Source organism: Protopterus annectens, chromosome 16.part0, assembly GCF_019279795.1.
Source record: "Protopterus annectens isolate FY-2018-M chromosome 16.part0, PAN1.0, whole genome shotgun sequence".
Lineage (NCBI taxonomy): Eukaryota > Metazoa > Chordata > Ceratodontiformes > Protopteridae > Protopterus > Protopterus annectens.
This window is the reverse complement of record NC_056750.1, coordinates 397,358,911-397,373,404: the sequence shown is the minus strand read 5'-3', so window position 1 is coordinate 397,373,404 and position 14,494 is coordinate 397,358,911. Positions and strand designations below refer to the sequence as shown.

Genomic DNA, 14,494 nt, shown 5'->3' with positions numbered 1-14,494 from the left:
GGAGAGTTTTTTACGACGATACAACATAGAGTTCCCTCTACCCATGAAGGAGAACTCGAACAATGTGAGGAGAGAACATTCGAGAGACAGGAGTAAGTATCGAGGCAAGCGGAAATGGGACAATGCCTCGACAGGGCAGATAAGTATAAAGAAAGCATTCTCAAATGCGAAGAAGGATTAGTTTTGAATTTATCAAGTATTTTTTGAATGACTATCAGCTGGCAGTATTGAAGAAAGGTCTTTCGTTTATACCCACCAGCTATTCATGTTTTGTAGATGTGATCATGGATATTAAGACTTTTACTAGAAATTTGAGTTTAAAATTAATGTATAAGAATAGTGATATTGATAAGCGACTGAACATGTTTTCGAAACCGAGTTCTTTTATCCCTAATAATAATTCGATAATTAATGCATTTGAGAAATTGTGTATAAGGGATATTTATGATACATGTATGAGTCCTGATATACAATCCAGGAAGAGGAGATTCACTCTAACCAGGCAGGAGAATATAGCCTTGAGGGAGTTGGAGAATGATCGACGGCTTGTTTTTAGACCAGCAGATAAAGGTAGGCTTATTGTAGTACTTGACAGAGATTGGTATGAGGCTAGGATGCTAGAGAGTCTGAGGGACAGGTTGTTTTATGAAGAATTAAATTTGACGCAGGTTGCTGCACATATAGATGAAGTAGCGAATGGTGTGAGGCGTTTTTTTGAACAACGATTGATAGATAAGAAATTATTTGAGTATTTTCTTACTATGAAACCACTTATACCGGTGTTGCAAGGTTTACCTAGGGTGCATAAATCCACCCTGGATCCACCTATGAGACCCATCGTCTCAGGTAGAGGGTGGTGCACTGAATCTATTTCTATATTTATAGAGAAGCACCTCAGACCTATCCTGAATAAGACACAGCATATACTCAGGGACACTGAGCATTTTCTTGGAGATTTGTATGATTTTTTATCCACACACACTGATTGTCAGGCTTCTTTCATTACTTTAGATGTAGTTTCTCTATTTACTGTGATACCTAATGACATGGGTGTGACAGCTGTTCAACAATTTTTAGAGAGCTATACACAGTATAGTAATGAGATAGTCACTTTATTGGTAAATTTATTGAGAATGGTGCTTGAACACAATATATTTTTGTTTGGTAACCAGATGTTTAGACAGTGCAATGGCGTAGCTATGGGCACTTCTTGTGCCAACAGCTACGCCAATGCAGTTATGGCAGTTTGGGAGGACCGTTATATCTTTAAGGGCCCTTTTGGTGAGCATGTTTTGTTTTATCGTAGATTTGTAGACGATGTTTTTATTTTGTGGGAGGGAGATGAGGAGTGTTTGTCCAGATTTTTGCTGCATGTTAACAAGTCTACAGATTATTTGCAATTCACACATAAGATATCTTATGAAGGTTTAGATTTTTTAGATGTAGCAGTACTGAGAGACCCGGAAGGGAATGTATATACCAAACAGTACAGGAAGAGTTGTCATGTTGACCATCTTTTACATTGTGACAGTGCGCATCCCCCCCATATATTTAGAAATGTTGTGGCAAATCAGGTCATGAGGGCCTCAAGACTAAATGTGAGGGAAGAAGATTTTGAAAGTGAAGTGGATAGAGTTAAAAGCTTCTTGAAAGAAAGAGGGTATGATGATAGGACCTTGTCTGAACAAGTGCCTAGAGCTACGTGTAAACGGAGTGATAGAGCCAGACCTTATTTCTCCATGAAGAAACAACCTTCTGAAAGTTCAGATAAGATCTCAACTCAGGCCAATCTGAAAGTCTCTCTGAAATACACTTCTGATGTGGATAGGTATATTAATATTATTAGGAAACACTGGCAGGTGTTATTGATGGACAGTGAAGTATCAGGTATAATTGATGATACTCCTAGGATCAGTTTTAGAAATGACAGATCTATTAAAAGGAGACTTTGCTATCCGAAGGAGGATAGGTTACAAAGTGTTTGCACTGGCACTCAACAGTGTGGGAATTGCAATTGGTGTAGCTATATAGATAGTGGGTCATCATTTACTCACCCTGACCAGGGTAGAAATTACATTTTTAAAGTTTCTGGCACCTGTGATAGTAAACATGTTGTTTATCTTGCTAGCTGTAGGACCTGTGCCAAATTTTATGTTGGTAAGACGGATAGGCATCTTAGGGATTGGATTAGGGAGCATGTTTATAACATCAGGAAACTCAGTACAACTAATGCACTTTCTAAACGTGTACCTAGTACAGATGTATCTCATGTTTTTGGTTTTAGAGTGATTGGGTTGCTGCATGAGAGTATTAGACAGGGTGATATGTATAATAGGACTGAGAATCTAGAAGCTATTTGGATTACCAGGTTGAGAAGTACGGAAGGGCATGGTCTTAATGAATGCATTCCCCTAAAACCTAGGTTAAAAATGAGGCCACTAAAAAGATGATTTTAAAGTGTTTATTTTAGTATTTAATGTATATTAAATTATGTTTATATTTATATTTATGTTTACTGTTTAGGTTTTATTTATGTGTATATATTTTTATACGTATTTCTTATATACATGTTAAAATTTTTTTAAGCAGGAAGTTGATTGTTTTGCATCATGTGGATGGTACTGTGTATATATAGGTGTGTCTCATTAGTGCTTGATGTACACCTGAGGAAGCTCATTTTGTGAAAGCGCTTGTGTTTTTGCACTAGTAAAGGCCTTGTTGGATTTTTGCAGCTGTCAGCGTCTCTCTTTTTCTATACTTTTGCAAATATTGTAAGTATATATAAGTATTTGACCATGTGTGTCACACAATTTTTAGTAAAAAAAAAAAAAACACCAAGAGGTATGGGTGGTAATAAGTTACTATGCATGCGTTCATTTTCAGCTGAATGCAGAAAACTTCTGACACATGAAGAGAAACATCTTTTCACAGGGGCTTCAGAGCTGCAGCATTTTTTTTTCTTTACTTCAACCAGTACTTCACCTCCAGTCAGAAGTTAGAACGTGACAGAAATATGAAACAATTAATCGGGTCTGAAGGGTTTTCTTGCACTTATTCAGAAGGCTACAGTGAATTGACAAATCTTGGCCCCTGTCCCATTAAAATACAACACAGTATGACTTTGAGTACAGGAATGATTTTAGATCTACAGTCACGCTATCAGTCATATGCCAGGTTTAGCAATTTTACCTTAATATCTGTGACTGAAAGACCAGCATGATGGTATAAAGGCAACTTGGGCACCTGTAGGAGCTGGCAGAGGAGCATAGAAGTGTGTGTGGCCATGCTGACTGTCTCACTCGTCTTGTGGGGAGGGAGGAAGCTGTGGGTCACCACATGAGTGAAACCTAGCAGGAACACCAGATGTTCTGAGCTGAGGGGAAAAAAAGAAAATGGAACTTACATGTGCCGCTGCCGCAGTGTTGAATTGGAGAAAATTCAGACAGCCGGAGTCCGGACTCGTACTTTGCCTGGGGGCTGGGCTTTTCAGCATACGTCTTCTGTTCTTTACAATTCAAATTCTGCACGCAGGAAGACAGTGAGTAGAGTAGCAGATGTAAACAGTCGCAAAGACACTGTTTTCGTCATCTGCACCCAGACGCAAAAGGCGTTCTTAAAGAAGAACGCCCATAAAAAAAAAAAATGTATTTTTTTTAAACTAAACAAAAATGTGCACACAGACAGTGCACCATTTTTTCCAGACAACACAGGCATTTTCCGTTCTTCCGGACAGTGTCCCTTAATTCTGGGCAGTCCGGACTAATTCTGGATGGTTGGCAACCCTAATTACAACTCTGAGATTGCACTACAGTGGGGAAAGGGCTAAATTTCCCGAACCTCACTGTACCGCGATCTCTAGTTACAATCTGTGCGAATGTATTGTGCATTTGCTGAACCAGACGAAGCACAGTGGAAGGATTGGCAACATGGGTCAGCCAACCATAATTTGACAGCCCATGGTCGTCGATCCTTCCCTCGAAATTTTAAATGTATACCATTGACTGTATTTATGAATTTATATTCGCTGTAATGCCATTTTGACAATATAATATAGACCCGAGCTTGCTCAAAAAAATAAACTATCATATACAGCATTTGCAGATAAGATCTTGCACGCACTAATAGAAATGTATAGCAGGCATGAAAAGCCCCCCCCCCCCAAAAAAAAAAAAAAAATTTAAATTAGGAAAAAGACCACAGCTGTGCCTCTTGTGAGTCAAGCAATAATTAGAACAGGTCAATTAAGGAATCACACAGAAGATAGAACAGGTCAGTTAAGGTTAATTATTGGTGAACTGAGGGAGGAGCTAGGAACTAAACTTTTTATTTAAGGGGCAAAATATAACATTGCAAAGCTTTCCTGGAAAAGCTCACCCAGATTCAACTACAACTTACTGTTGGTAAAAGCTTAGTTTGCTTTTGCTTTCTTTCATTTTATATTACTTTATTGCCTTATTCTATTTTGTATGTTATGATTTGTTTTCTTTACATTGTTTTACTTGTATTCTGCTTTTAGTGGCATATTAAAACTAGGAAAGATACTACAGCTGTGCCTCTTGTGAGTCACACAGAGGTTAGAGCAGGCCAATTAATAAATCACACAGAAGATAGAACATGTCAATTAATGTCAATTATCTGTGAACTGAGGGTGGAGCTGGGAACAAAACTTTCTATTTAAGGGACAAAATAGAACATTTCAAAGCTTTACTGGAAAAGCTCACCCAAACTCTGCTGCAACTTGTTGTGAGGGAAGGGTTAATTTAGTTTTGCTTTCTTGTATTTTGTATTACTTTGTTGCCTTATTCTATTTTGTATTTTGTGAATTGTTTTCTTTACAGTGTGTTTTACTTGTATTCTGTGATTAATTGCATATTAAAACTAGGAAAGAGACCACAGCTGTGTCTCTTGTGAGTCACACAGAATTTTTTCTCACCCTCCCACCCTGGTGCTGTTGTGTTCTTAAACTTAACTTTCTAGTTACCTTCCACTTATAGCAATTTGACTGCATATTTCCTTCCCCCTCCCCTTTCATTGGCTGTTGTGAGTAAGCACAAAATTATCATTTTGTGAAATCACTCCCCTTTAACTATTTAAATTTATTGACCATCCCACTGTATTCCATATAACCAGAATACAAAGTGCTCACCCCTCTCAGTCTATCTTTCTCTTTTAAAATTAGTAGCTCTCCACTTAGACAGCTAAAGCTTAAGTTACCCCCTTTCATATCTAACTGCTTAGTGCACTCTACAGTGCTTAGGATATTAACCCATCTTTTTCCATCTTATCTTTGAAATCTACAATATTTATTGCAAGACCACCAATTATTGGAGAGTCCACATTCTACCTCTCAGTAGTCATCTTGGAATAAGTGCTTCTGTTTTCTCCTGGTGACAGAAGTAGCATAAGGACATTATTTCCTGGAGACTGCTGATCACCGGAAAGACTAATAACTGCTTCACAGGTGACAGCTTGGAATTTGTGTTTATATTCTGCTCCTGGTGAAAGACGAAACAGAGTGCATTGATTCCTGACTGTTTCTGATTGGGCAGTGAGTGTCTGTGCTTGATGTTCCTGATTGGCTTGGTTGCTATTCAAGGAATCTACCAGGAAAAGACTGTGACAAGCCTACAGAACCTTACATCATCTGGGACAAGACTGTGGTCACCAAACAGGCTGTGGCCTACTTCTCTTCTTGGGATTGATTCTAATGTTTTGCTACTGGTGAGAGAAGAAGCAAAGGAACATTGTATTCCAGCAGAGTGTAGCTGTGATGAGACCGGTACTAGTAGTAGCCATGCTGTAAGCCATTCATGGGACTCCCCTCTTTTCATCATTCTTGACACGCTAATTCTTTGTTTTCAGTAAGTACTGCTTGATTTATTACTAACTTCAGAATATCTGTTAAAATACTTCATCCTTACATTTTCAGGGTCTACTTATTAGTTTCCCAAGTGTTTGCAGTGCCCTGTATAGACAGACACCTTGAGTGACATATTTCTTGTAAAAACACAACTGAAATTTCTTCAATACTTAGTTGCACACAGGACAACTAGTTTACAGTGTCACGCATTGTCCCCAGAGCTGCAAACTGGATACACCTGACATTGCTTTATATTCTCACTCTAACTGTCTAATCAACAAAATGGTTCTTTTGCCATTGATATGAACTTTCCCACTATCTCAGTTACCAGCTTGATGGATATGGGCATTCTGAGAGCTTTGCCTCCAGTGACATTGTGTATATACATCTTTCACATACCATATCAGTTTATTTGAGAATTAACTGTCAGTAAACATAAGACAATTTCTACAATGTTACTGTAGGCAAAGCTCTCACATAAAAGCACTCCTAATGTTAATAAGTTTGTCAGTAGTACACACGCTGTACCCATCACACACAATTCAAAGCTGACACAAAGACCCACAGTTGCTGAGGCACTTAAATGTAACCTTCCTAAACCCAAAGATCTACTAGACAAAGTACACATAACAAATGCTGTCAGCAGCCCTGAATGTACTCTTTTAAAACAACATCCACATTATCACTTACAGCCACATCTCATAGACCCTCTACTTCTAAGTCCATAAGGCAAGCCACCACACAATCCAACAGTCTAGTCATTGGAGACTCCATTGTGAGACACACTGATATCTCTCTCACCAAACTAAGTAGAAAGTCACGGTCAGTTGCTTATCAGGGGCTGGAATCCAGCACATTATGCATGCACTCAGGTCATTGGACCACAAGTACCAGTATGACTCAGTCATAGTCCATGTGGGTGTAAATGACCTGAGACATATGTCCCTAGACTATATGAAGAGAGACATCATGGAGCTCTTGGAATATGTACCCCAGGCTGGTATGAGCCTAGCATTGAGCAGCATTTTTCCTTCTCCAGGGCTGATGCCATAATATGAGCAAACGATGAATGACTTTAATAATTGGCTTAGTTTCTGGTGTCATTCTAAGGGGGTGCAATATTTGTCAGCGTGGAAGGAGATCGTCAACAGACCATACTGCTTTATCAAGGATGGTCTACACCTCTTCCCTCTAGGCTTTCGAATATTAGCTAAAGCATTGCCAAACTGAAAGTGCTTCTGACATAGCAAATCAAAACCAAGGAAATTTAAAGGTATTACTGCTCAGTTCTAGGAGTCTAAACAAAAAACTCCACTCCCTAGAAGCTTTCCTCACCCTGGAGAATGCTGACAACTGTGCGATCATTTGAGACATGGTTTAAAACTGCAGAGAGCACATCAACAGTGCAAGGTTATAATGCCTTCCACACATTTAGTCCAGCTATTACACAGACAGGAACTAAAGGTGGAGGTGTCTTGATTTATATCAAAAATAAATATTCCTCAAGGCTGGTCAAACAGGACAATGTACTTGAGCTACTCCATGTTCAAATTATCATAGACAAAATCCAGTACCACTTCCTTGAAAGCTATAAGTCATCCTGTATGACCCAGGAAACCCATACCATGTATTTAAACATATTGGAAACACTCACCATCCAACCCAATACCAAATTTATGGGCAAATTTAATTACCCCACTATTAATTTGGAATCCTGTATGACACCAAATGTACAGGCATAGAGATTCCTGGATTTTGTAAACACAAACTCCCTGGACCAGATTGTCAATACACCAACCAGGGGTGCAACCATACTGGATCTGATCCTTACTAATATGGGAGAGTGATGCATACCTCTTAGTGAAATAAAAATAAAAGCTGGACCTCACAGCTAATCCGGGAATATTCAGGAACTACTACAAGGCTCATATCATGCTATTAAGTGATAACCTGGCAAAATCTGAAGCCCCCATAAACCCTGAGAACACTGCTACCTATGCAGAACCCTTCAGAGAAACCTTATACAATCATGTTAATAGCTACATAGAGGCAGCTGTACCTACCAGGAAGAAGTACAGAACTAACTCAAAAAACAAGCTGCCCTGGTGGAATCAAAAAATCAATAGGCTGTATAGCAGTATTATCATCCCTGGTAAGAACTGACTGCAAAGCAGTCACTTTTGAAGTCACCATCTCCCCCAACCCTCACCCCCCAAGCTAGGGTCAAACAAAAACACTTCTCCAAAGTTGATTACAACCTCCTGAGAGAAAGTATAAACAGCTTCACAGCCCCCCCCCCCCCCCCCCACAGAAACTGGCACATATGTCCAAACTTACACCAAAATACTATATGAGAATTTATATAGCTGCATGGAATCAGGAATACCAGACAGGACGAAATCTTCCTCCTCAAGGAAGAGTAACCCTGTCTGGTGGACATCTACAATAAATAAACTCTATAATAAAAGGAAAAAATTGCTGTTCAGGACCAAGAAGGAGCAAGTGTCTAATTGGAAGCAATCTCTCCTTAGCCTTAACAAGCAAATAAGAGCACTAGTGAAATCCTCCAAAGCAAACTTCATGTCCAAACTGGCCACATCTACTAAAGACAGTCATAAGGCTTTCTTCACATATATATGCAATCACAAGGGAAGCACCCAGATCTGCTCAGAACTGGTGGTCAAGGACACCACATACACAAACCCTGTAGATATAGCCAATCTACTGGCAGACAGGTTCAGTGAAAAGTGCACTCCTCTGTCCCTCCCATCAGTGAAACAGGACATCCCCAGTACCTGCCCCCCCCCGTCTCTAAATACAAGTCATCACTGCCCTCCTAAAGGCAAAAAATACAGCCTCCATGGGACCTGATAACATTCCAGACTGCCTCCTACATGAACTCAAGCAGGAATTTGTAGCACCATTAGGCACCCTAGTCAACTAAATCCTGAGTACCGGCTTCATCCCAGCCAAGTGGAGGACATGTCATCCCTTTGCACAATGGTGGAGTGTCCACCGATCCAGGAAATTATAGACACATCAGCCTAACTAGCCTGATCGGCAAGGCTATGGAGCAGATTATCATGGACCTCATTAACAAGGACATTGGCAACCTCCATACACTTGATCTGACACAATTTGGTTTTGTCAAGGGGAGGTCATGCCTGTTACATTTGGTTGACTTCTTTGAGACAGTCACCAAGGCCATAGACTGGGGAAACATGATGCACACTCCCTACCTTGACCTGGCCAAGGCCTTTGATACTATTCCCCACACAGGTATAATAGACAAAGTCTCTGATCCATATGTTACCAGATGGGTAGCAAGCTGACTTACTGATAGAACCCACCTACTCAAAATAGGGGAAGCCACCTCAAGTAGTAAATGCATAACAAGCTGTGTACTCCAGGGATTGGTCTTGGGACCTCCGCTGTTTGGGATATACTACTTAGAGGTGTAGGCCAAATCTAGTGGGGCTATGGCTGACCTAGTTTGCAGATGACTGCAAGCTGGGAGCTGTCATCAAATCCCCTAGTGATGTGGACATCTTCCAAGAGGGTCTCACTCAAACAAATGACTGGTGCCAGAAACATGGCTCAAACTGAATGCCAAAGAATTCATCATCATCCCTTTTGGGGAGAATGATGTCCCCAGAAATTATCACATTGATAATAAGGCACTAAGCATGCAATCAGTCGTGAGGGACTTGGGAACCCAGGTTGATAACAAATTGACTTTTGACCACAATATTGTCTCCGTTGTATGGAAACCTTTCTACATGGCCCACCTCATTAGTAAGGATATGTCATCCAGGGACAAGATGGTCATAACATTCCTGAATTCTTCCCTTATAAGACTGATTATTGAATACAATGCCCCTTTTGGCATGTACCTCACAAAGCACATGCAGCAGCTGGAGTGACCATAGAGATTCCTCACACCGGAGAATCCAGGGCCTCAAACATCTACCCTACACAGATAGGCTAAAAGCCCTGTCCCTCTACTCAGTCTCCTACAGACCCCTCAGAGGTGACCTCTGTCTGGCATACAAAGCAATCTCAGACCCCACCCTGATGGGACTGCTGCATATCTGCAAGTCTAGCTCCACTCCAGTAACCCACACGTGAGACCTCAACTTGGTCTGTGACAGCAATAGGACTTGTTGGTGGGACAGATTTGTGTCCCAGAGACTCCACATTTTGTGGAATAGACTCCCTCTCCACTTAAAGCAGATTACCTCACTAAACCTTTTTAAGCGCAACCTGGATAACTGGATGGGGAACAGACAATATACCCCTGGGATTCCACCTATGTACCTACTGGACAGTGCCATAGGATGCTGACTTGTTGGAACATGGGCTAAATTCTTGGCTAGGCTTGTAAGGACCTCAGGGCCAATAGCCTAGTAACTCCCTATGATCCTATGAACATAAGGAAGAATATTATAGCAAAGATTAGGAGGTGCAGCACCCTGCAGGGTAAAAGCACTCTCTTCAAACTACATAAACAACTCAGAGGACAAATAAAGTCTGCCAAGGCCAAATTTGACAAACCTAATGGCTGACAAATTTTGCTCCAACTTTATTCCTTTCTCCCCCTCAACTTTCCCTCAGTAAATTCCATCAAATATAACTCCCCCTGCTATCAGTAGGAGTAAGTCCTTAATGTTCTCTCTAAGGCCAAGAACACTGCATCAGTGGGCCTAGATAATATCCCAGGATGCCTTTTAAGTAGCATACAACATGACCTCCTCTGGAATTGTTATTAAACTGTAGCCTCCAAACAGGCTTCATGCCTCATGAATGGAGAACAGCAACGGTCATCCCTCTGCACAAAGGTGGGCCATCTACAGACCCATAAGTCTCAGTAGTCTTATACGCAAAGCCATGGAAATGATCAGTAATGATATAATAAACCTCCAGACACTGGATCCAACCCAGTTTGGTTTCATCAAGGACCGGTCATGCCTACTCAACCTGTTTAGTTGCGTATCCAATTGTATATTTTATATGCATTTTATTTTATGAGTTAGTGATGCAAAACTTTGATCTAACAATTTTTAAGGCCACTTTGATGGTTTCATTACCACTGCTGTCATCAAGAAGATGTTAGTGTCTTTATATGTGAAATTTACAGCATTTTAATAGTGACATCCTATATGTGGTGTCATCAGAGAGAGTTTCTACTATTACATAGCTAAAAGGCTGAGAAACTATACATGTGGAGTTACCTGACATATGTAAATAATCACAAGCTTTCCTCTACACTTCCACACCATCTCATGTCAAGTCTTCACAGTCTTTCTCTTTCTGTTCCACATGTTCTATTTCATTACCCTGAACTTCTACTGTATTCATTCATTTGATATATCTTCTCTTGCTTAGAATATCTATCATGAATGGTGTTCCAAAGAATAAAGCACATATTTCCAAAGAACAAGACACATATGTCACTGAGTAATGCTGCTTATTTATTGTTAAAGTTAACACACATACCTGTTTGACATTTGTTATAGGTATACCCATTTCTGTGTCTGTAGAAAATATATTTATGTTTTAGACTGTTTTTTAGTAAATATTGTATGACTAGAGTGTTTTTGTCTATTTTCCCTTAGGCCACAAAAATATGTGGATGTCACTCATTTGTGCTTTAGAATAAAAACGCTAACATTGTGCTGTGAACAAATAAATGTTAAGCGTCTCTAAGCATGCACACACGCGCACACACACACACACACACACACACACACACACACACACACACACACACACAAAAACACAGTCAAACTGCATTTTAAGTAATAATTTTACCATTATTTTTGTAACAATTCAGTGACAACAGTGAATCTTTAGAGTGATATTACATACTTGCTATGCTACAATTATTTATTTTTTTACTTTTTTAATTTTTTTTTTTATTCTAGGTTGTTCAGGGACCTATGCAGATAGTCCAGAACATTGATAGAATGGCTACAAATCTGAATCAGTTGATGAATGATGAAAGAAAATCATTACACATTAAAAGTACCAATATCGGTAAGTTTGTGAGTGCAAAACTAAGCTGATTTGTTGGATATGTTAGGTAGGCTGACCTCATTAGAAGTACTCAGATTAAACTGAATTTAATTATGTTTATAAATACATCTAGTGAAAATGTGTTGAAAGGATCCATGAGGTGTGCCTGATTGACTTTATAACTCAAGATAAATAGTTTTTCATGTGTACATGCCTGATATTAAAAAATCATAAATAATTTAAATAACAAACACTGTCAGTTTATGGCAGATAGTTTAATTATGTAATATAATAGGGTATTAATGGCATATATGGATCAGTGGACCCATTGCACTGGCCAGGGAGTGGGGACATAGGAACTGTTTTTTTTAAGTTATGGCAACTTAAAATTAAGAAATGTGAGTATTAATAATAACACCAAACATTGAATTATGAGTGTTTAGTTTTGCCTATGACATGAATAATTCTTTAAAAATGTAATAAAGTTTATATTATATGAACAATTGGGATTTAGCACCTGCACACAAGGAAGGGATTAAAAATGTATCTATATTTATGCCTGTTTACTTTCTTCCTAGAGGTAGAAAGTTGATGAAAAAATGATTTATTTATCATTTTGTTATTTTTTATACATTTTATAACTTGTTATAAATGGGCAGTACCCAGTAAAATCTAGGGAGGAAAGCTCCAGAAGCAAATCATGTAAAGAAAAAAATAAGCTAAATAGTTCATAAACAAAAACAAGCATTCATCATTCTACATTCTACATGATGATAGTGATAAGTGCAGTCATAGAACTGAAAGAAAACAAAACTCTTGAGTGACCTGAAGTCCTGTGCAGGGCATGAGGATCCTTGGAGTTGTTTTGAATTAATGAGATGCATTCTTCCATGATGCCAGGGATGACTTACAGAAGAATAAGAGTTATATGTGTATTTTCAGGGATGCTTCAAGCTAGTATAATCCACAGCACACAAACTACAACAGATTATGCAGTAGTGCACCCATAAGTTAGCTGCCTGAAGTGACATGCTTGTGAGTGCTCCTTTCTCTGGCTACATGCATGGTAGTTGACGTACTCCAAAATCATGTACCACCTGGCACCTGCAGCTTCCACAACAGCACATACACAACTAGTGAAATAATCATACGACAAGAGTGTTTAGCATCCATAACATTGAGGCTCCTCCCCAATTGGAGGGGCATAGAATCACCAAAAGTACAGAGAAACTACAATGACGAATCTTCCTCAGCTGTGGAAAGGCCATATAACTGAGAACCCACAACATTCACAGTAACAAGCTCTTCCTAAGTATTGATGGGCTTAACATCACTGCACTCAAAAGCATCTTCAGTTGCAAAACTCATACCCAACTAGTGCACGGTGCCTCTACATTTGTGCTTTACTTGTATCTCACAGACTACACTAAAAGCAATAAATAATGTGCTGTTTGATCACAGGTTTGTTAACTAATGGTACACCTATACCTATAAATCCAGCATGAGTCCAGTTGTCAATGTACTACTGTCTGGGCTATTACACAAAATTATCAAGAAACAGAAAGGAATTTTTGATTATATTCAATGTTCACTTAATTAGGGATTCTCTGTTACTACCAGTCAACTTAATAACTTGCGCTATGTTTATAATTTGTTTATGTAAACTACACAGGTTATAAAAGGTTCTATAATAAGACTGAATTAGAAAGACTGTAATTGAAAAAAGATGTAGAATGTATTTAGGTGGATCCCCTTCAGTTTACCGAAATGCCACAACGCTGAAACACAAATCACCGACACCAAAAGACCGACAACACATAATACCGACAATACACACAACCATACATGCACTAACCGTAACCTAAACCCTAACCCTAAGGTCCGACACAACCGCACACTTACCCTACCCGCACCCTAACCCTAACTCACTTAACCCACCCCGAAACCCACAGTCCGTCACTATCGCACACACCCTACCTGCACCCTAACCCTAACTCACTTAACCCACCCCGAAACCCACAGTCCGTCACTATCGCACACACACCCTACCTGCACCCTAACCCTAACTCACTTAACCCGCCCCTAAAACTAAAGTCCCTCACTATCGCACACTTACCTGTCCGCTCCCTAACACTAAATCCCTCACTCTATCGCACACTTACCGAGTCCGTCGGGTTCTAACCTTGTCGGTCATCTGCGTTGTCGGTGATTTCGGTCCGACGGATTCCTTGTCGGTCTAGTGAGCTTTCGGGCATCTGAAGGTGTTCCATTTAGGTACATACAGGAGTCCAAGCTGGGAACTCGTTTATTTAATATCTGAATTTATGGTTACCCAAAAAAGGTGATTATTATAATAAATCAGATGGAGGTATCTGTTTAACTGCTACTTATACATGAATGGTATACAGGATTGTTGTCACGTCGCTGATCCTAAATGACATATGTGTTCGAGAGATGGATGCCAAGAATTTCATCTCGAGACCGAAACTTGGGAGGTGAATTTTTTTGCACCCATGTCAAAAACACATAATAATAGGTTAGGACTGGAGATCTGATCTTAATTCTTTGTAGTTCATGGACCTTTTATCTGGTACATACAGGATTCACTAGACAATCTCG

General features: G+C 39.6%; 1 protein-coding gene across 3 annotated transcripts in view; it reads left to right on the top strand.

Annotated features, from left to right (window-relative positions):
• ADGRD2 (adhesion G protein-coupled receptor D2) overlaps positions 1-14,494 on the top strand; it is a 1,709,855-nt gene that overhangs the window by 514,012 nt on the left and 1,181,349 nt on the right. For all 3 annotated transcript variants that reach the window (XM_044058541.1, XM_044058538.1, XM_044058539.1), the window contains exon 9: positions 11,785-11,896. In XM_044058541.1, coding sequence (XP_043914476.1) covers positions 11,785-11,896 — 112 coding nt within the window. The remainder of the gene's footprint in view (positions 1-11,784; positions 11,897-14,494) is intronic.